At 41.1% G+C, this 21,729-nt stretch overlaps 1 protein-coding gene across 1 annotated transcript in view; it reads left to right on the top strand.

Annotated features, from left to right (window-relative positions):
- znf280d (zinc finger protein 280D) overlaps positions 1–18,105 on the top strand; it is a 19,275-nt gene extending 1,170 nt beyond the window's left edge. Inside the window, exons 2-20 of the mRNA XM_072671559.1 lie at positions 311–472; positions 1,099–1,334; positions 3,452–3,554; positions 3,680–3,937; positions 4,440–4,514; positions 4,605–4,687; positions 5,700–5,926; positions 9,249–9,406; positions 9,845–9,945; positions 10,706–10,852; positions 11,876–12,010; positions 12,534–12,736; positions 12,984–13,124; positions 13,249–13,311; positions 14,221–14,339; positions 14,440–14,461; positions 15,755–15,779; positions 16,615–16,658; positions 16,758–18,105. Coding sequence (XP_072527660.1) covers positions 319–472; positions 1,099–1,334; positions 3,452–3,554; positions 3,680–3,937; positions 4,440–4,514; positions 4,605–4,687; positions 5,700–5,926; positions 9,249–9,406; positions 9,845–9,945; positions 10,706–10,852; positions 11,876–12,010; positions 12,534–12,736; positions 12,984–13,124; positions 13,249–13,311; positions 14,221–14,339; positions 14,440–14,461; positions 15,755–15,779; positions 16,615–16,658; positions 16,758–17,355 — 2,892 coding nt within the window. The 5' untranslated portion in view covers positions 311–318 and the 3' untranslated portion in view covers positions 17,356–18,105. The remainder of the gene's footprint in view (positions 1–310; positions 473–1,098; positions 1,335–3,451; positions 3,555–3,679; positions 3,938–4,439; positions 4,515–4,604; positions 4,688–5,699; positions 5,927–9,248; positions 9,407–9,844; positions 9,946–10,705; positions 10,853–11,875; positions 12,011–12,533; positions 12,737–12,983; positions 13,125–13,248; positions 13,312–14,220; positions 14,340–14,439; positions 14,462–15,754; positions 15,780–16,614; positions 16,659–16,757) is intronic.
- Positions 18,106–21,729: the final 3,624 nt, after the last annotated feature.

Here is a 21,729-nt window from a genome sequence, read left to right as displayed (position 1 = left end):
ACTAAACTCACAGTGGGGCAGATGGTGCAGATTACTGCCTACCCACCCACCCACCCACCCATTCATTCATTAGTGCTGTCTGCATTTTTAGTAAAAGTAAAATTACAGTTTCAAAAGTCTCCTCAGTTTGTGATGATTTGTGAACTGCCAGAACTGCCTGTCTAGGACTTGCTCCGTTTAGTAGAAGCAGCCATCTGTCTAATCCGTTTGGCAATGTTTGGCTCAGTCCCCCCCAATCAGAACTGATCAGCACCCAGTCAGCCGCTCCGAGTGTCTCTACTGACGTTGTTGTTGTTGTTGTTGTTCCCAGGTCCAGCAATGTCTGAACTGTTTATGGAATGTGAGGAGGAGGAGTTGGAGCCGTGGCAGAGGGCGGTCCCAGAAATCTGTTTGATTGACGATGATGACGACGATGAGCCCATATTTGTGGGGGAAATCTGCAGCTCCAAGCCCACACTTAACAGCAGACCAAGTAAGAGCATTGTAATGGGATTCTCATCACTAAACAAATGGAGATGGTTGGCTTACATTAAAATGCAGATCATCTCATTAATGCACACATAGACATGACTCATTTCCTTTGGTATAAATGTTCTCTGAACTTACCCGAGCACAAATCTGAAGAATAAAATAATTTAAATGAAAGTATATGGCCACATAATGAGGTTTTAAGCTTAATCCAAATGTGATTAATACATGTACTCATAAAAAACAATGGAGAATTATGGATTTCATCACTATAGGTCAATCCGGATGTGTTTTATGGCTATTTCCCTATTTTGCTAAGCTTTTTAGTTGGGTAAATGGGCTTGGTAAAGTTTGTCATCTGATGGAATATCTGTGGTTTTCCACCTTTGATGGAACAGACAGGTTAAGCACCCCAAACACAGTTGGTAAACTGTCAGTGTATGACACGTAAGCAATCATTTTTTACTAAAATTCTTTACATTTTTCAACTATATAAGAAATAGCTCAGAAGTTTTCATGCTCATTTTGGTCTCAGATATCCAAAGAATTTCATTGGCACCCAGAACAAACAGCGTCTTGATGTCCGTAATGTCTGTATGTAGAAATTTCACTAATCTAATTCTTCTTCAGACATCAACAACCCGCCAAACGCCGCATTTCAAAGCCCCCCTCTGCTGACGTCACCGCAAAAGGTGCTTCAGGCTCAGATGAACTCTGCCAAACAGCCTTCAGCTCCTCCGCCCACATTCAGAGGCTCATCACAGTCCAGCTCTGTCCTCATCCCTGTGAGCTCTCCATCAGGGCCTCTGCTGGCTCCCAGGACACTAAACACGGTTTCCCCTCAGCCCATCATCATCAACAAGCAGGTACAAACACGGTGGTCTTGTCTTATGTCTTTACAGCGTGTTTCAGGTTTCCGTAGCTCGTAGGAGGGCCGTAGATTCCGATGGTTAACGTCAGGTTTTAGGAGAGACCAGTCATGCTCTTGTGTTCTCTTCCACGTCTTGTCAGTTCAGTACTCCCCTGCATGCCCTCAGCATTTCTCCCTAAGGGGAAACCCCAAAGCTATCTTAAGGGCCCTTCTAAAACTGTTAGCCCAAATTAAGCTTGTGAGATGACCCCGTACAGAGGACCGGGATCGAATCAACTGAAATGTAGACTTCAGGAGCTCAACTTCAGGAGCTCAGGATACCTGAAAAAGGCAAAGCAGTAAAGGAAGGTTGATGAGAACCAGAATTCCAGACAGTCACGGCTCAGTGGTAAGCGCAGGGTTGTGGGTTCAGTACCCGCCTCCCTTTAGCAAAGCACTAAACCCTTTGCTCAAGTGGAAGAGCATTCTAGAACAGCGCAAACGTGGGGGAGCATTCTAGAACGTTGTGGGGGAGTATTCTAGAACAATGCGAGCGCTGTGGGGGAGCATTCTAGAACAATGCGAGCGCTGTGGGGGAGCATTCTAGAACAATGCGAGCGCTGTGGGGGAGCATTCTAGAACAATGCGAGCGCTGTGGGGGAGCATTCTAGAACAATGCGAGCGCTGTGGGGGAGCATTCTAGAACGTTGTGGGGGAGTATTCTAGAACAATGCGAGCGCTGTGGGGGAGCATTCTAGAACAATGCGAGCGCTGTGGGGGAGCATTCTAGAACAATGCGAGCGCTGTGGGGGAGCATTCTAGAATGTTGTGGGGGAGTATTCTAGAATGTTGTGGGGGAGTATTCTAGAACAATGCGAGCGCTGTGGGGGAGCATTCTAGAACATTGTGAGCGCTGTGGGGGAGCATTCTAGAACATTGTGAGCGCTGTGGGGGAGCATTCTAGAACATTGTGAGCATTGTGGGGGAGCATTCTAGAACGTTGTGGGGGAGCATTCTAGAATATTGTGAACGTTGTGGGGGAGCATTCTAGAATATTGTGAACGTTGTGGGGGAGCATTCTAGAACATTGTGAGCATTGTGGGGGAGCATTCTAGAATGTTGTGGGGGAGTATTCTAGAATGTCGCGAACAGTTGTGGAGCATTCTAGAACGACACGAGCGCCTTGGGGGAGCATTCTAGAATGCCGCGAACAGTTGTGGAGCATTCTAGAACGACGCGAGCACTGTGGGGGGAGCATGCTAGAACATTGCGAGTGCTGTGGGGGAGCATGCTAGAATATTGTGAACGTCGTGGGAGAGCATTCTAGAACATTGTGAACGTCGTGGGAGAGCATTCTAGAACAATGCAAGCTCTGTGGGGGAGCATTCTAGAAAGTGGTGGGGGAGTATTCTAGAATGTCGCGAACCGTTGTGGGGGAGCATGCTAGAACATTGCAAGTGCTGTGGGGGAGCATTCTAGAACGTTGTGGGGGGGAGTATTCTAGAACATTGTGAACGTCATGGGAGAGCATTCTAGAACATTGTGGACGTTGTGGGGGAGTATTCTAGAATGTCGCGAACAGTTGTGGAGCATTCTAGAACGACGCGAGCACTGTGGGGGAGCATTCTAGAACAATGCAAGCTCTGTGGGGGAGCATTCTAGAAAGTGGTGGGGGAGTATTCTAGAATGTCACGAACAGTTGTGGAGTATTCTAGAATGACGCGAGCACTGTGGGGGAGCATGCTAGAACATTGTGAACGTCGTGGGAGAGTATTCTAGAACATTGTGAACGTCGTGGGAGAGCATTCTAGAACATTGTGAACGTCGTGGGAGAGTGTTCTAGAATGTCGCGAACAGTTGTGGAGCATTCCAGAATGATGGAGCGCTGTGGGGGAGCATTCTAGAACGTTGTTGGAGAGCATTCTAGAACATTGTGGGGGAGCATTCTAGAACGTTGTGGGGGAGCATTCTAGAACATTGTGAACGTTGTGGGGGAGCATTCTAGAATGGCGCAAACGTTGTGGGGGACTTCCTGCAAAGTGCTAAACCGCTGTTCACTCCTCCCTTCTCATGGAACGCTTCTGTCTCAGGCTCTAGTTAAAACCCCCTTTGTGTGGCTGTGTGTTTTGTCAGGGTTACATAGTGGCATCACCACAGAACCTCAACAATACCTCCACGTTCATCACCTCGCTGGGCTCGCAGTATCCACCAGGCACATCCTTCACTGTCGTTCCAGGTAGACATCCTCCTTAGGACTGCTTTAAAGAGCATTGTGAAAATGGAGATGCATAAAATAATGATGGTTGTGAGAAGACTGATCCCAGCCCCTCTCTCCTTCTCCCCACCACTAACGATACACAGCAGCAGGTCAGCCGATGGTGCCGCAGGTTCCTCCTCAGCCAAAGCCTGTGCCAGGCGTCATCCACAGACCCCAAGTGCAGCTCATACAGAACAACGTGGTGACCCTGTCCAACGTTCAGGGCCCTGCTGACATCCCAGCCCAGCCCCAATCCACTTCCAAAGTGCAGACTGTTCAGTTCACACCCCAAAGCAAACCCAGCATTATGGCACCTTCTAAACCGATACCTACTCCTACACTACAAGCAGTGAACAATCGGGGTGTGTATGCTTTAGTGGCGGTGTTTCTGGTAAAATAGGATGATTTATGAATATTAATGCTAATAATATAAAATTCAGTATCAATGCTTTAACAATCTGTGTCTGCATCACTTTGTTTATTTACTGTATTTAGTATTGTTAGTATTATTTATAGTATTTTTAATACATTTGCATTAAGAAAGTTCATGAATTCATGTCTAATTAAAACAAAAGTCTTATAAATCTGACATTGCTGGTTTTGATTACTGTGTAGGTCTTTTTGTTTTAATTATTATTTATTTATTTAATTATTGATTGTATTGTTTGTGAACTGTTTTTATAACAATATTTTATATATCTATCAGTGCCAATAATACTGCATAATTTATATTTTGTGTGGAACCAGTTCAGTGTACATCATATAGTGCCTAGAACAAAAAGTATTTTTTAATGTATTTAAAAAAAAAAAAAAAAAAAAGTAAAAATGTTTTTCCTGACTCTCTCATTTCCTCCCCTCCCTCAGACAACAGCAAAATGAAACGAATTGTTCCGCCTGACTCGAACAACAGCACTTCCAAAAGAACCAAAATTGACACAGGTAGGTGTTCGTCCACTGTGACCTAGCTAAGACCCTTCCACTATATACCACTCATAATTTTACTCAACTGGAGAATTTTCCCTGACGCAGAGAACGAGACCCCCTTTCGACGGAAGTGTCCCAAATGTAACATTCACTTCAACTTAATGGACCCGTTAAAAAGTCACATGCGAGTAAGTTGAATCGGTTCTTTCTATGTATTATATATTGTTTTTAACCCTTTAAAGCCAAGTGTATCATAGACTGTACGGACAAAAGTATTGGGACACCTGCTCATTTATTGTTTCCTCCAAAATCAAAGGTGTTAAAAAAGAGTTTATCCTGCTTTTGTTGGAGTAACTCTCTACTGTCCAGGTAAGGCTTTCTACTAGATTTTGCAGCATTGCTGTGAGGAATTCCATTGCATTCAGCAAGTTTGAACAAAAGCATTAGTGAGGTCAGCATGTTGGATGATCACTTGCAGACTCATCCTAAAAGTACTGGATGGAGCACCATCCATCATTCTAGAGAGCACAGTTCTTTCACTGCTCCACTGCGTAATGCTTGGGGCTTTATACACCTCTAGCCCACTCCTGGCATTAGGCAGCATGGTGTCAGTATGTTCCTGTAGGTTTATCAGCTCCAGAGAGTCCTATTGGCAGTGCTTCTCTGCAGGGACTAGATATGCAGTGTGTATGCTTTGGCACATCACTGTCAGCAGTGGGTGCATCTTTTGAGACACCTGCAACATCAGTGTGATAATTAAATCATTAATTAATAAGTCATCAAAGTTATATCAGTCGATACTAAGTTTAATAATAATTATAATAAGTAATTACTAAATAAGTAAATATGATCAGATGTTTTCTGCTCCCTGGTGGATTATCCGTGCACTGCACGCGGCAGAAATATGCTTTAGTCTGTTAAAAGGTCCCTTAAGCATGGAATTCTGGGTGTATTAAATATGATACAAAATAAGTCATTAATGCAATATATATTTTTAAATAATTGGTCAAAGTAAAAAAAACAGCTTTAAAGAAAAGGTTGGTTCAGGCTTTAAAGGGTTAAGATTAACTGTCTAGAAAATTACGGAGAATAATGTGATGCCAAATATCATAAGATTTTTAGCGTGTGCAATGTTTTTCCCTAGATTAGTCTTTAATGCGATTCTTTCTGAAAACCCCTTTGTCTTCTGTCCTGTTTCAGTCATGCTGTCCCCATTTATTGGACACCACCTTCCCATCGACTTCCAAGCCCGATAAAGCTGCAGCCCCGGCACGAATGTATGACATGGAGCGAGGCAAGCTTATCATGCTGGTGTCGGAGTTCTACTACGGGAAGTGTGAAGGTGATCAGTCTGTCGCTCGGGAACAAAAGTCTAACACTACATTCAAGTGCAACAGCTGTTTAAAAACCCTCAAGAACAACATCAGGTACTGCTGTGCTTTACTGTCTGGTAGTGACATACAAATGTAATGTTTGATTTTATTTATTTATTTATTTTAACTGCATAGGTTAATTTAACCTTTTTAATCCCGTACATAGGCCCACACTTCAGTTCCTCACACTCAATCAGTTTTATAGACCCCAAAATAGAACCTTGTGGGACTCCACCAAATATGCTAAACTAAATGGTTACCAAAAATTCATAGTAGTTTCCGCACCATGATTAATGATCAAGTGCAGATCTTTTTCTGTTTCGATGCAGATACATGAACTTTGCATGAACTTGAACTTTGCGTATCGGCTGATACCCGATACCAAACCGATACCATTGCAGCTCCTCCCTTCTCGGTTCTCCTTATATGGACGACAAGTGGGATTACTCGCTGACAGTTGATGACAGGCTAATTAGTGGGGGGGGGGGTCTTGCTGTTTGCTATGATGTGTGTATGATGGTATGAGTCTGTAAATTACTCTGATCCTGGGTTATGAAGCCTAGACTACCGGCGGTGCGAGAATGGATCAGTCCTTTGGATCAGACTAATCTCCTGGTACCCGATCCAGCTAATTTTGTTAGTATCAGGAACGATATCCGATCCTAAGAGTTTTAATATGTGCTCTTAATGATGGTGATAAAACCTTCTCCTCATACAATGGAAGACACTTTAATGAACAGCTGAGTGCCGAGGCAAAATAAACTCAAAGATTTAGGACCATATAAATCTTACATTATAGGGACGTCTTCATAAAGCCATGCATTTTATGTTTTCCCTGCTACTAAAACACCTGATCCAGCTTATAAATGGGCTTGGTAATTATCTGAGGAGCTGATCAGGTGTGTGCCAGTTGAAAATGTGCTGAGCAAGGGGTCTGCAGAGTTGTAGAGTCAGATTTACTGACTATAATGGAGTAATTGGGACAGTACAAAATGAGGCCCATCTTTGCATGCTTTATTTATTTATTAATCAATTAATTTATTTTTTGCAACATTGACCAGAAGTGTCTCAATTCTGCAAATCCTTGTATTTGTTTCACTTTTGCCATAGTTTGAATCTGACAGTTCTTTACTTTATCAGATCTTAATAGAATTAGAAGTAGAAATCAATGGAAATTATCCATTTTATGATAAAAATAAAGCATAAAAAGTTTTTACATGGACTTTCATTAAAAGTTGAAGGGTTTTTTTTTTCTTCCTGCTGATCTATTTATTTATTATTGTTTGTATTTATCCCCTAAATGAGTGGGAACTGTTGGGATATGTAGTTTTAGTGAAAGTCAAAAAGTAGTCAGTCAAAAGACGGTCAGAAGAGCATCTCAGTCATCACCCCCCTTTGATTGGCTGTGTACCTTGTCTGGTCATGTTCATTTTCACACTAAACTGTAAACCCAGTATGGATTCTTTTTTATGTCCCATCTGTTGTTCCAGCTGGTTATTATGGTAGGTTTCAATACTCATCAGTCTAATCTGTCTTGGCCTTAACCTGGAGGAGCCCATCCATCGTTCATTCAGTACTGAAGCAAGTCAAAGAGTTTTGCCTGATCAATTCAGTGTAGAACCTTCAGCACCAAGAACCGAGACTGGGGAAAAGCAAAAGAGGGACTAAGAGAAGGGAGATTCAGTCTCCCTCTCTCTCTGAGCTCCCATCACGGTTTCCCCCCTGTAGATGGATGACATTATCAGCCCTCCCGCTCCCCCCTGGGTCCTGAGATGAATAATGGTTGGTAGTTTGGCTGGTGTAAGAACTGTTGGTGTGATTAAATAACTTCACTCTGCCACGGCGTGAGAAAAGCCTCGCTAAGCTCCTTTTAATGGGGAGACGCGTTTGCAGCGCACCCCGCGTTCTGGCAGCCGGGGTCACAGTTCAGCCGCATAAAAATCCCTATTAGAGGAGCTGAGGTAGCAGAACGGCACGGCTGAAAAATAGGCTGTTGCGCATCGGGGCAGGACGGCAGGCAGAGGGAGAGGGGCTGGAGGCAGCCAGAGGAGCGTCACACCATTAAGCGAAGCAAAAAAAGCCCGGTGTAATTGCCAGTATTATAATGGCTATTATGCATGCTTAGAAAGTGAGGCGTGAGGAGAATGATTGCTAATTTATCTTTGCAAAACCTCTGGGAGCACAAATGCTGCTTTGATGCACATACAGGCCACGCGCTGTTTAAAAGTGTTTTTTCATGCGGGCCAGTTCGTAATTTGGTTCGTTATATTTAACAGTGGATGGCCTTTATTCCCCAAACGCCACTGAAAGGTTACCTGGCTCATGCTCTATTTGCGGTGCTTTTGTCCTGCTGGACAAGTTTGATTTATAGGGGTTTAAATCAGAGTGTTTTTTAATATGTTTTAACGAACTACAGTCACATCCAGCGACGTGACCCGTTTTGAAAAATAGGACATGCTTGTTTGAACATCTGAAATTCTATAATTCACCAATCTCCGAGGATGCCATGTGTCTATTTTGAGCCGAGCTTTGTGGTGGGAAAGAAAGCTGGCGTTTTGAAAGAGCAGCCGCTTTGTAGTGGTTTACCTCTGTGAATGGGGCTCATCTGCATGACATTCACTTCCGCTCAGAACAAAGCCTTTCCTGTTTGGTTTAACACGCTGCCGTCAACGGCATCCCTCTCGCGCGCCTGCCACGCTTTTCCCCACGCACCACCCGTCTGCGCATGCCGACATTTACCTCACAGATTGGCATTAATGTCACAGGTTGCAGGTGTCCCTGATGGTGGAACTCTTATGGGGTCTCTCCATCTGCTCTCGTTCTTGCTCGCTGTCTTACGCTTCTGCCGATTTCTTGTTTCCTTTGTTTTTAGTCGGCGTGCGGGTTTCCTGACACCGGTTTAGGCTTGCATAATTTTATCACAGTAATGAGCCAAACAATAAGTGCGTTGCCTCTAAGATTTTATTTTCTTAATGCTGACTTTCTGTAAATAATCCAGCCCCACAACTTAAGTAAGATAAAGGTTGCTCAGACTAAATTGTAATCTGATCTACTTTGTTTAGAGCAACTTTTTTTTTTTTATAGTATTTTTAATATTTTACAGTCCAGTCTGACTGACCCACCTGACCACTCAGCTCCCAGCTCCTTTGCTACTCTCTCAGGACAATTTCAAATATTGCCATCACGAAACGAAAAGTTTTTCCACTTTTTGACATCATGTGAATCAGTTTTCTTTACATGTGTCTAAATTTCATGATTAATTGACCAATAGAAAAAGTTTTTCTTTTCTGCTGAAAAGTTGCCATTTTGGAGATACAAGGTTTTTGATTGGCCATGACAATATGCTTCATTCTTATGCAAACCGTTTTTTTTCCAGGTTCATGAATCACATGAAGCATCATCTGGAGCTGGAGAAGCAGAACAGTGAGAGCTGGGAGAGTCACACCACATGTCAGCACTGTTACCGGCAGTACTCTACACCCTTCCAGCTGCAGTGCCACATAGAGAGCGCCCACAGTCCCTACGAGTCCACAAGTATGTAGACACACCTCATATGACCAACAAACCCTCAGGAGGTGCCTCCTGGACTTCACTGGGTGTTTGTTTAAAGAACCAACTTTGGAAATGCAATATGCAAGTGTTTCATTATAAAGGTTTTATTATTATTATTATTATTATTATTATTATTGATGTTTTATTATAAATGAAAGGTTTTTTTTTTCCCCCACTAGAACCACATGTCAAAGCCAACAATCATTTAGGAACTTTTTATTTTGTAGAGTGTAGCACTCTTGAGGATTCTCTCATCTAATTGGTATAATTTTATTTAACCATGTACACCCTGCAATTAGGTGCATGAAGCATTATCCGAGGCATTATGCTTGAAATGAGATTATGCTAGCAGATGGCTGGAGGTAATAGGATATGGCCTCACACTCGCGTGTCTGTTCTCTGTTTTCTTTGTTTTTTCAGCTAATTGTAAAATTTGTGAATTGGCCTTTGAGACAGAGCAAGTCCTCCTGGAGCACATGAAGGACAATCACAAACCTGGAGAGATGCCGTATGGCTGTCAGGTAAGTTCACTGGCCTTTTTAATGAGGAAAACCAGGTGAGAAGAACATGGCATTTTCATATTTTACAACTCTTCAGATTCAAATAGAGGGCAGGGGTAGAAATAAAATACAGTAGGTGCCCTAGAATTCCCACCTTTTCTCTTTACTGTTGTATAACCCACAATGCCACCCACAATCCTCCCACTCCATCCATCAGCAAACACAGCTATAAGCCATAGGAGCTGCTGAAAGCTGGAAATAACTAGAAAGAACAAAAAATGAGTGTTTACACAAATGCAGTGATTATCTAGATAGTTTAACCATGTTACAGGAAGGGAGACTGTAATATTTGGGCCTGTATGTTGGCAAGCATCTGGTGATACAATACGTACAGGAGTTACGAATCAGTGTATTACAATAGATTGTAGGGCTGGGTAATTAATAAATACAGACTATTTAATTTTTCCTGTATATCAACATTTTCCTAGTAATGTTAGGAGTCTTGTCTGAGGACTCCTAAGGACTGGTATGGTGTGATGTGCTTGTCCAGGTGTGGAATTGAACCCCAGTCTGTTATTCAGGTGCTGTACTACACTAACCACAGAGAAAATGTCAGAATTGACCTGCAATATTTATCCAGTCTCCAGTTTAGAGAAAGGCATTAGCTTATACTTAAGCCACTGAGTGCTGGTGGATAGATTTCCAGTCACATGAAGGAGAGCTAAAACTTCTGCACAGGTTTTTATACATTTTGCTTTTTGTTTTGCTCATCCCGTCACAGGTCTGCAATTACAGGTCGTCGTTCTTCTCAGATGTGGAGACGCACTTCCGTACGGTCCACGAAAACACTAAAGATCTCCTCTGTCCCTTCTGCCTTAAAGTCCTGCGCAGTGGCCACATGTACATGCAGCACTACATGAAGCACCAGGTAAGGAAGCATTGATGTCTAGATATAATATTCTTTTTGAACTGAACTTTATTTCTATATCCATTATTTAACTCGCTACTAAACTGACTATTCCCAAGAGCAGCTCTGAAACCAAAGAGCCTCACATGTAAAAAGAACAAGTGATAAACAGAAGGGTTTGCTTCTTATTGGGAATAGTGTTTACATGTAGTAATAGGTGTTGAATTGTGCTCTCAGTACATATGTGTGTAAAACAGTTCATACAGAGAGGCTGTGAATATGCTTTTTGCATGTGAGTATGGATGAATGGAAGTCACAGAAAACGTCCTGGAAATTCTTGGAAATTGCTTTCCTAAAAAAAGAGGGCCCCTGAGGAAGTAAGCTTATATCCAGGATCATTTATACAAATGTATTGCTCAGATTTTCTCATCAGAGGTTATTATTGAACATACTTCTGAGTCGTAGACGTTCACAAACATTTAAAAGTCTTGGAGAGTTTGGAGGTCGGGCTGAGCTGCAAGAGGGTTCACATCTTGAACAGTGGTGAATCCCTCGTCTGTCTTTGTGTCTGTGGATTAGGGAGCTTGAGGCTACACCGATCTGAAGTCAGCAAAATGTGGAACTCGCTTGTGAGTTGCCCTGTTGGCTCTCTCTCCGAGCTTGGATTGATTTGGTTGTCTGCCGAGCACCTTGCTGCAATACATAACGGTATGACAGCGGAGGCTGACTCCCTTCACCTGCCTTAAGGGGCTCTACCTGGCAACAGGAAACCAGACCAACCAGGAGCCATTTCAGCCCAAAAAAAGCCACCTCAAATCTGGCTGGTAACAAAAACAATAACAAGTAAACGGTAATCTGGGTCAGAGACGTGGCCAGCAGCAGGTTCAGCTAACTTGCCTCTGTGTGTTTAGGACAAAGTGCATTGTGTCTAATTCAGTACAAATGTTCCCCAGTCGTGAGGACTGATTGTTCTTATACCCTTAAGTTTAAACCATTTTCAAATTTTATTTGTTATATTTGTGTGTTTATTTATATTTTTAACAGAAAAAAGGAATTCAGCGTTGTGGAAAGTGCAGATTGAATTTTCTAACCTACAAGGAGAAAGTGGAGCACAAAACGCTCTATCATCGAACTTTTAAAAAACCAAGAAGCCTTGAAGGACTGCCACCAGGAACTAAGGTTTGACCCGGTCTACTTTAGATATTGATTACTTTGACAAATGCATGAACAACTACCTCTGTTGCTAAATAATTCTGGCAACACACCATCCGATCATTTTTTGAAAGATCAATAATAAAAAAATTATATATTATAATATATAAATTTGTATTTAAATATTAAAACATATAAAAATGAATATATAAATGGAAGGTCAGATATAAAAACCTTGTACCTCCAAGATGGCAACTTTACCTGAGAAGAAAAAAAGGTTGGAGCATTTCTATTGGTTCTATTTAACAAAATGTAAAGAACCACCAGCTAATGGTCAAAAAGTAAACAAATATATAGAATTTGTTTGTAATAATTAGTTAATTAATAGTCTCACTAATTGTTTTGTACTTTGTTTGTGTAACATGTTTACATGAACAAATTTACATTCGTAATTATATTTGCTAATAAGCGTTCTGTTTGACTTTTGAGCTGCTGTCTCTGTCCTTTTATGTATTTATGTATTTATTTATTTATTTATTTATTTCGCCAGGTCACAATTCGAGCCTCGCTCACTGGAGGGTCTCCTATGTCTCCTGGCACTACTCCTAGCAAGTCATATGTCAACCTTGTCCCCAAAAGCCCTGAAAAGGCCAGACCAATTACTAGCAAATCCAACTCGACCGTGGGACGGGTGAAGATTAACCAAGCAAGTAGAAACCGGACCCCTCACAACAATGAGCTCAAAGGCCTGAAGTGAGTACTCAGTCATACTTTCTGAATAACCCCTGTTACCCTGATTCTTCATAACTATATAATTTGCATATTTTGCATGTTGATTCATAGTAGTTACCAAATGATATTTAACTCCTGATAAACCATTTATGTTTGTATTCATTTATGACTCAAAAAACAATGTATTAATAAATGTTAGTTTGTATGTATTTATTTATTTTTTTATGATATTAAGGCATATCTATAAGTGTAAGTTTCTCATCCACAGACTCACACCTGGAGTGCACAAATGCACAGAGTGTCAGAGTGAAGTTACAGACCCATACATCCATTATCCTCTAACACTGAAATGTTCTGTATGCAAGTATCGGACTAGCTGTCAGAAGTCTTTCGGGCAACACATGCTGAGGTAATGGTGCGAGTACTGTCTAAACTTGTGAGCAGAGTTTGAATTCAGAATGCAGAAAATTAAACTGACCGGATGATTGTCCTCAAGAACAACAACAGAGTTGTGTGTCTTTTTTCACATCAAGGTTTCACAGCAGCTCCTTGAAACAGCGATTAGGCAAGGTGAAGAGGCCTCTGCGTGGTGTGAAGTAAGTCCTTAGGTCGTCAGACCTGAGTCTGTGTGAATTTCGGACTACTTTCAGACTGATCTACACACTACAGATTCATACTGGATTACAGTTACACACAATTGGTACTTTCAGTCTAATTAAAAAAAAAAACACACTACAGATTCATACTGGATCACAGTCGTGCAAAATTAGTCCTTTCAGACTAATTGTAAAACTATGCTACATATTCATACTGGATTTCAAATAGCACACAATTAGTTTATTTTATTTATTTATTTAACACTAATTGGAAAAATTACACTACATATTCATACCGGATTACAATTACACCCAATTAGTACTTTTGGACTAATTGGGGAAAAAATTACACACTACAGATTCATACTGGATCACAGTCGTGCAAAATTAGTCCTTTCAGACTAATTGTAAAACTATGCTACATATTCATACTGGATTTCAAATAGCACTCAGTTTTTTTATTTATTTATTACACTACAGATTCATACCGGATTACAATTACACCCAATTAGTACTTTTGGACTAATTGGGGGGGAAATGACACACTACAGATTCATACTGGAATCACAGTCATGCATAATTAGTACTTTCAGACTAATTGTAAAACCACACTACAGATTCATACAGGATTACAATCACACAATTGGTGCTTTCAGACTAATTGTAAAAATGACAGATTCATACTGGATCATATCACCGATTTTACTGGTAATCATTTAAATAGAGATACCTCATCAGGTTAAAAAAGAAATAAATAAAATGATATATAAATATATATATAATGGCTGTGGGTTTGTGATGTATTGTAAAAAAAAATTGAAGCTGCTTCACAACTTTAATGACAAGTGTAGATGTTGCACTGCTTCATTATAATTGTTCCTCTAACATGGCATGTTGTTTTCCATACAGGAGCCTCACCCTCGTATGTCTGAACTGTGAATTTCTTGCGGATGCCTTGAACACAGACCGCATGTGTGAGCATCTACTCAGCAGACCAAACCACACCTGCCAGATCATTTTAGAGACAGGTACTTAAACTCTCTGCTCTTAACTTTTTTTAAACTCTTCTGTATTTCTGTTTTCCAAATCTTTCTCTTTTTTTATTTATTTATTTTTTTTTACTTGCAGATGGGAAGTCGGCAGTGGAGACGTAAGTCATTTTTGATGCTCATGTTGTTGATATGCCATTATGTTATGCAGACATGACCAATGTGCTACTTTAAGAAAGCTACTGAAAGCTACAGCAGGCACGAACCTACAGAGGTCAGTGTAAGTGAGTGTAAAAAGATTTTGGAGCTTTTCTATTGGTCCATTCATCATGACAGGTTGTCGCCAGATTCACATTATATCAAGATGTGTTTTTTGGGGTGTTTTTTTATTTTTTTTTGCTTAATGGTGACAATACTTATCCCAAAAGCTTTGTTTTACTGACCTAAAATGCAGTTTTTATGTGTACAGGAGGTATAGATAGATAGATAGATAGATAGATCACTTTATTTATCCCACGGGGAAAGTCAGTTTTCACAGCAGCAAAGCTTTTAATATACACACAATTAACTACATTAAAAGCTTAAACAGTCAACAAAATAACTAGTCTTATCATTGCGTCGTTGCTGTCCTGTTCTAAATCCCTATATTATCATTTTTTTGATCAGTTCACGTCAGTAAGGCCTTTATATTACTTTTGAGAATTGCTTATATCTTTCCTTGGCTCTCCACTGGAGCTGCATGATGTATTGGGAGACAGTGACACCAGATGTTTGGTGCTTTTGTTGAACATAGAGGGTAGAATGCTAAACACAAGAGGATAATAATAGACTGGGAGCTTCACCTCCTCTGATTTAGATGAATTGCTCTTTCTGATGAAATATGTGTGTAAATTTAAACTCCCTGACCCTTAAATGCTTTGGAAATATCATTCATTGTGAAAAATCCTGCCTAATTTCATTAGTCTAATTTGGGTGCATGTTAAGTGGCTTGCAGAGACGCCGTGCAAATTAGCATTGGAGTTGTGGCCTTAATTAAAGTGGAGGAACACATTATAATTAATGTGCACCAGAGACAGCGAGGTCCTTAAGAGTCACTGTAAAGTATTACATCGGGGAGGTGTAAGAAAACATGCACTGCTTCCTCTCCTAGCCCACTTGGTTTGAAGTTTCCCAGGAGTCTATGTCAGCAATGCACCTGAGAGCTATTGTTCTGTGATTCACCCTCTTAAAATAAACTAAACTTCCTTTTCTCACTTTCCTTAATTCGGGTGTTTCTTAAACTGACTCTGTACACGAACCAGCTGTGCTGGACCTATATCTATACCTTAACTTCTAATAATGAAAAAAAGAAACTAACAGTAAACTATACTGATGAGCAAAGATCTTGATCTGGTAAATAAAGTCTATGACCCACGTTTATTTTATATATATGTTTTGTTTTTGTCTTAATTTAGGCTTGCAGTCACAGACTCTGATAAGGTAAGTGAAGTTATTAACTCTTGTTAAGTTAGTATCTCCTTAATTTTCTATATTTCTCTTTTTTTAATTATGCCAGTATGAAAATGTACATTTATATGAATATTAAAAAAATCAATGCTAATTATGTAAATCTAATGTAAAACATTGTTGGCCAATATTATAGATGACATTAGATACTTTAGAAATAAATATATAAATAAATAAAGGTGTCGGCATTGGACAGATTAACTCAATTTGGCCAAATTTGAAATTGATATATGGGTAAAAGTATTGGGACACCAGCTTGCTTATTATTTCATGTGAAATCAATCGTATTAAGGACTTTATTCTGCTTTTGTTGGAGTAACTAGCTCTACTGATTAGGGGAGAAAGCTTTCTACCGTTTTAAAGACTAGCATTGCTGTCAGGATTTGATTGCATTTAGTGACAAGTGTTTTAGTGAGGTCAGTATTTTGGAGGATCACAACCCTACCTCATTCCCAACTCACCCCAAAAGTACTGGATGGAGCACCACCGTCCATCATTCCAGATAGCACAGTTCTTCCACTGCTCCACAGCTCAATGCTGGGGGGCTTTATACCCCTCTAGCCCATGCCTGGGCTTTAGACATGGTGCCACGTTCTGCTCCAGAGAATCCTATTCTATTGGCAGTACTTATTCTCTACGAAGACTAGCTTAATGTGTGTGTGCATTTGCACATCTGTTTCAGCAATGGCTGCAACTCGAAGTAGCTAAATGCATTTATTAGGGGGTGTCCACAAACTTTTAGTGTATTCAACAATGTATTTATTGAACATGAATGTTCAGACGATCATTTATACACTGTCATTTCTAGGCTGAGGGCCAGGGTCCGACTGAAGGCGTCAGCAGCGCTGGCAGGTGAGGCCATTCCTGTTCAGGGTGTTAACATTTGTGTGTGTGATAGAATGATCTCCATGATCACCATCTGCCTTCGTTGTTTTTTGTTTTGCGATTCAGTTTGTCTGCAACCAAAGACATCTCCTCAGAAGTGCTGACATCGGAGGAAAAAGAGATAGAACCTCTTATTGCTGAAGTCTGGAGTGAAGAGCCTTCGTTTCAGGCAGCGGAAAAGGAGGTGACGGAAGATGGCAGCGTTGATGATCCGTCAGAACATGGAGAGGAGCTGACTCCTCCTGCAGGCGAGCAAGAAGCTGATGGTAAGTCGGAGACTGAACCTGTGGAATCCACAGCCATGGATGAGGGCGTGGAGGACGCAGCTAAAGATGCTGGAGATGCTGGAGATGCTGGAGATGCTGGAGATGCTGGAGGTGCTGAAGATGCTGGAGAGGATGTCTTCCCTGCTGCAGCCAGTGGAGCTTCCCCCAGCTCAGACTCTGGCTCTGAAGCAGGTGGGGGCAGTGTGACTGTAGAAGACTTCCTGAACAAAACTGACAAAGCTGAGAGTGTGAGCGTCCACTCGCCGCTGGAACCTCTCACTCCGTCTAAGGTTTTAGAATGTGATGGTGCGGAAAGCAAGCCGGACTTGGAAAAAACGGACTTGGAGGAGGAACCAGTCGGGCTTGAGAATGTTCTCGAACCTTCTGCCTCGGAGTAAAGTACAACGAGGATGCTCTGGAGGGCCTCCGTTTTTACTTTTTACACATTTTTATTTTTCCTCCTAGTTTTAATCTAGCTACAAGGCTTTTTAGGAAAGTCGGCTGTTGATGCTTCATGCAAGACTTCAAGTAATCTGGAGCGTCCGTCCAGTCTACTTTGTTTTGGACGGCCTGAAAACATACTGTCTGTGGTGAATCAAAGAAGCTTGACTGTGTTACTGTACTTCAATACAAAGTATTGCCTTCCTTCATGGATCGTTCTCTCTTTCAGAAATAAGCAGAAAGAAAGAAAGACTGGGATATCATGTAAATCACCTAATTTACAACCGTTTCTTTGCCCTGGTACCTAAGTCATGACTTTGCCGACGCGGTACCTCGTTAACGCAGGGCAAATGGCACAAAAAGAAGCGGAGAGACTGACCAGCTGTACCTTTTGTGTTTTAGATGAGAATGTGACTGGTTGAGTGTATAGTATTATACTACATTGTATTTGAATGATAAGAAGAAAAAGAAGAAGAAGAAGAAAAACAATCTTAAAAAAGAAACTTACTTTATCTTTGTTTTCACTGTAAGATATTCTTTTTATATGCTTGTTTTCAATAGGAGTTCTTTGAAATCAAGGTTCTTTCAGTCTGTTATCTTCTTATAACTATTCTCTCACTCTCCCATGGACCGAGGCTCAGTGGGTTTTAGAAGTAAGGCTCCATACAATGTCCTTATTACTAAATAAACCTTTCATTACAAAAATATATAGATATTATCTGAACATCTTTCTTTCCTTTTAACCTTTTTTTTTTATTGGTTCATGCTAAGCTTTGCTGATGTTGCTGTTAAGTTCTGGTGTATACTCTGTACTGTCTTGGGGGGGCGGTGGGGCACTGGTGTACTTGGTAGTACTGACTTGGCAAATTCGACTCTCGAGGATGGGAGGATGCTGTACAGTAATTTTGCAATTGGTACAGCAGTATGGTGTGTAATGCATTCTGGGATATTTGGCTGTACCAGGTCCTCATTCCTCGATAATACGTGCAGAACAAGAACGGACTAGACTTTGCTAGATGTGAACTTTTGAATAGAGCAGTACTTGGGCTAGTCCCTAGCAGTGGTGGCTCAGCGGTTAGAGCTCCGGGCTATTGATGACAGGGTTGTGGGTTCAATACCCGGGCTCAGCAAACTGCCACTGTTGGGACCTTGGGCAAGGCCCTTCACCCTCTCTGCTCCCCGGGCACTGCAGCAATAGCTGCCCACCGCTCCGGGCACGTGTGTTCACTGTCCACTGTTTCACTGCACGGATGGGCTAAAAGTGGATGTGAACTTTTGAATAGAGCAGAACTTGCAGTTATCCACAGTCACAAATGGCTTTGTCTTTGTGGAAGAACCCGAGTCCACAGATACAAACAGGCCCTACTCTACTACGTTCATGTCGCCCGTATTTGTGTTGCTACTTCCTCTGAAAGCTTACCGATATGGACGGAACGGAGCAGCAGCACTGGAGATGGCCTGTGTAGCCAATCATGAACCATGCCCACTGCCATGTGGACACGACAAAGAAGAAACTCTGGCAGAAAAGAAACTTATGGTGGAACATAGTGATTTTTAAGGCATTTTTATTGTATTTTCTTAGTTTTTTTACACCGCTTTCCTCTTTGTGCAGTGATGTCAGAATTACCCTCTAGTAAATGCAATGCTTAACTTTCAGGCCAGTGTTAAAAGGATGCAGGGATGTATGTGGGCAGTGGTGTTAGAAATGAGTTATCGTTTTTAAAGGAAGCAAAAATGAGCCTTTTCTGCCTCTCACTTCTCACCTACGTCCTCCAAAACAGTCCTTCTCAGCCAGGGCTTCCTGATCAGCTCCTCATCCTTCCAGAACCACAGCGCGGAGTCCTCTTCACAGTGGCAGGATGGACAGAAACAAGCCTGCTTTCTCCTCTCGGTCTTTTAATAACCCTTACAGCATTCACCTTAGTGGTTCTGGTGGTCTTCCAGGTCTTGCACAGTATTAATGGCTCCTATTTTCTCTGTATTTGAATCTTGATGGGGTTTTTTTTTTGTATTCCAGGTTTGGAAACGTTCTCCTTCCCTATGAAAGAGTGAATTCTCTCTAATCTCCTGAATAGCTTCTGCTTAACAGCCACTTGAACTGGAATTGTGGTCTCTGACTTGTAAAGCTGTGAGGAGATGGAATCCAGTGGTGAACTACTGACTGGTGGGTGAAGCAAGTGCATGGTGATTCAGTCCTGGTGGACAGTCTTCGAAGGTCGTAGCAGTTGTGGGATGTCTTAGAGCCACATAGTGATTTTGTGTATTTCCTTTGACTCAGAATTTGAACCAGATACAGTTTCTACTGTGTTTTGATTTCCCCCATAATAGTTTTATTAGTTTTAGTCCCCCATAATAGTTTTAAAGTCTTTTAAAGCAAGGAGGAAGAGGACATTCACTCTCGTACCTTAGTACCAAGTACTCCTGTCCTGTTCAAATTGATGTTTTATTGAGCTTTTCTGTTATTTTCTGTTGTTTAAACTGATAAAACGTGCTAAAACGACAGCTTTGGGTAAAATGTGCTCTAGTATTTAACGATTCGGCCTCAGGCTGCTATTCACAGGGGAGTGGTGTGCGTTTTAGCAGCAATGTGGCTCCATCTCGTGGTCTCCTCTAAAAGTGCAGCCTTGACAAATTTTTGTCGACACTTAATTTTATTTAATGAAAGAGTTTATTTAATTAAAGTCGTCTTAAACCTTATTGCAGATCATGACAATTAGATTAATTAGCTATTAAAAGACTTGACCTCCAGGAAGTTGGCCGAAACAGCAGACATATGAACTAGCACTGAATGGGTTGGTGCTTCATAAAATGTATATATATATGTATATAACTCTATTAATGTTGTTAGTCCTAAGAAAATGATGAAGCTGCAGCTGCAGAGATCTTTTATAGTACGACCAGCACCTTTTAGCACAGGAGCTGAAGTCCATTTTCTCCTTATGTAAGCTCATTCCCTCCCGGGGCAGTGGTGGCTCAGCGGTTATAGCTCCGGGCTGTTGATGACAGGGTTGTGGGTTCAATACCCGAGCTCGGCAAGCTGTGTGTGTGTGTGTGTGTGTGTGTGTGTGTGTGTGTGTGTGTGTGTGTGTGTGTGTGGTAGTTCTTCACCACCACAGATGGTTCACAAGCAGAGGACTAATTTTGCTATACGTAGTATATAGTCAAATACTTGTACTTTAGATTTAGTAATATTGCTTACTTTCTCAACACTTGGACTCACTCTGTTGAATTATGAGAAAGTAATTCGTTTGGATGATTCGTTACTGATTATTAAGTTATTATTTCTAGTTAAGTGTATATTTTGAGAAAAAAAGAGGTAATTCATGTTTTTTCAAATGAAATTTTCTATTCCAGTCAAGACATGTTGCCTTTATTGTTATTTCAGCTCAGTCCAAGAAAACCATTTAGAGAAAACACACAGAGAAAATATAATAATACAATAAATACCACTCATTTCTTAGTGTTGGGAGTGATTATGAGGTGCAAAGGAATTTAGCATGCCATGACATTATACGCAGGCTGCTTATAACACACATATAACCTTATATGGCTCAGTGGTTAGAGCGCCGGGCTATTGATAACAGGGTTGTGGGTTCGATACCCTGTGTGTGTGTGTGTGTGTGTGTGTGTGTGTGTGTGTGTGTGTGTGTGTGTACTCACTTCCCCTAGTTCACGTGTGTGTGTGTGTGTGTATACTCACTTCCCCTAGTTCACTAGTGTGTGTGTGTGTGTGTGTGTGTGTGTGTGTGTGTGTGTGTGTGTGTGTGTGTGTTCACTACCACAGATGGGTTAAATGCGGAGGACACATTTCGCTGTACAGTGACAAATACCTGCACCTTTACCTTTTGCACATGAAACACAGCAGGTGCTGAGGTAGAAAAGTATAGAATATATTTATATTTATTTTAATATTATATCTAAATTTGATTATATTTAGTTATATTAATATTACTTATATAACAAGTAATTATACTTATTTTATTTTTACATGTATTTTATATAATATGATGCAGACAAATTAACATTCTATGACTCATGGGTTGGTGGGGTGTCTGGGTTTAGTTCAGATCCCCGAGTTTAAAGTACCTTCTGCAGCAGTGAAAAGTGAAAAGCCCATGTGAGGGATGAATGGGGTCCTGCACAATGCTTAAGGCCTTACGGGTGCCTCACTATTCGCTGTAGGGTCTGGGGCATTGCAGTTTCCTAACCATATTCTAATATGAATTAAAGTGTGAAATCACAGCAAACACAGCAGACAGAAATGAGTAATTCTGTGTTAGTGACTCAAATGCTGCTCAATAAGGAGTGGACTGTTCTGTAGCCTGTTTTCC

Source organism: Salminus brasiliensis, chromosome 25 (assembly GCF_030463535.1).
Source record: "Salminus brasiliensis chromosome 25, fSalBra1.hap2, whole genome shotgun sequence".
Classification (NCBI taxonomy): domain Eukaryota; kingdom Metazoa; phylum Chordata; class Actinopteri; order Characiformes; family Bryconidae; genus Salminus; species Salminus brasiliensis.
The sequence above is the reverse complement of the archived record's forward strand: the minus strand, read 5'-3'. Positions and strand labels throughout refer to the sequence as shown.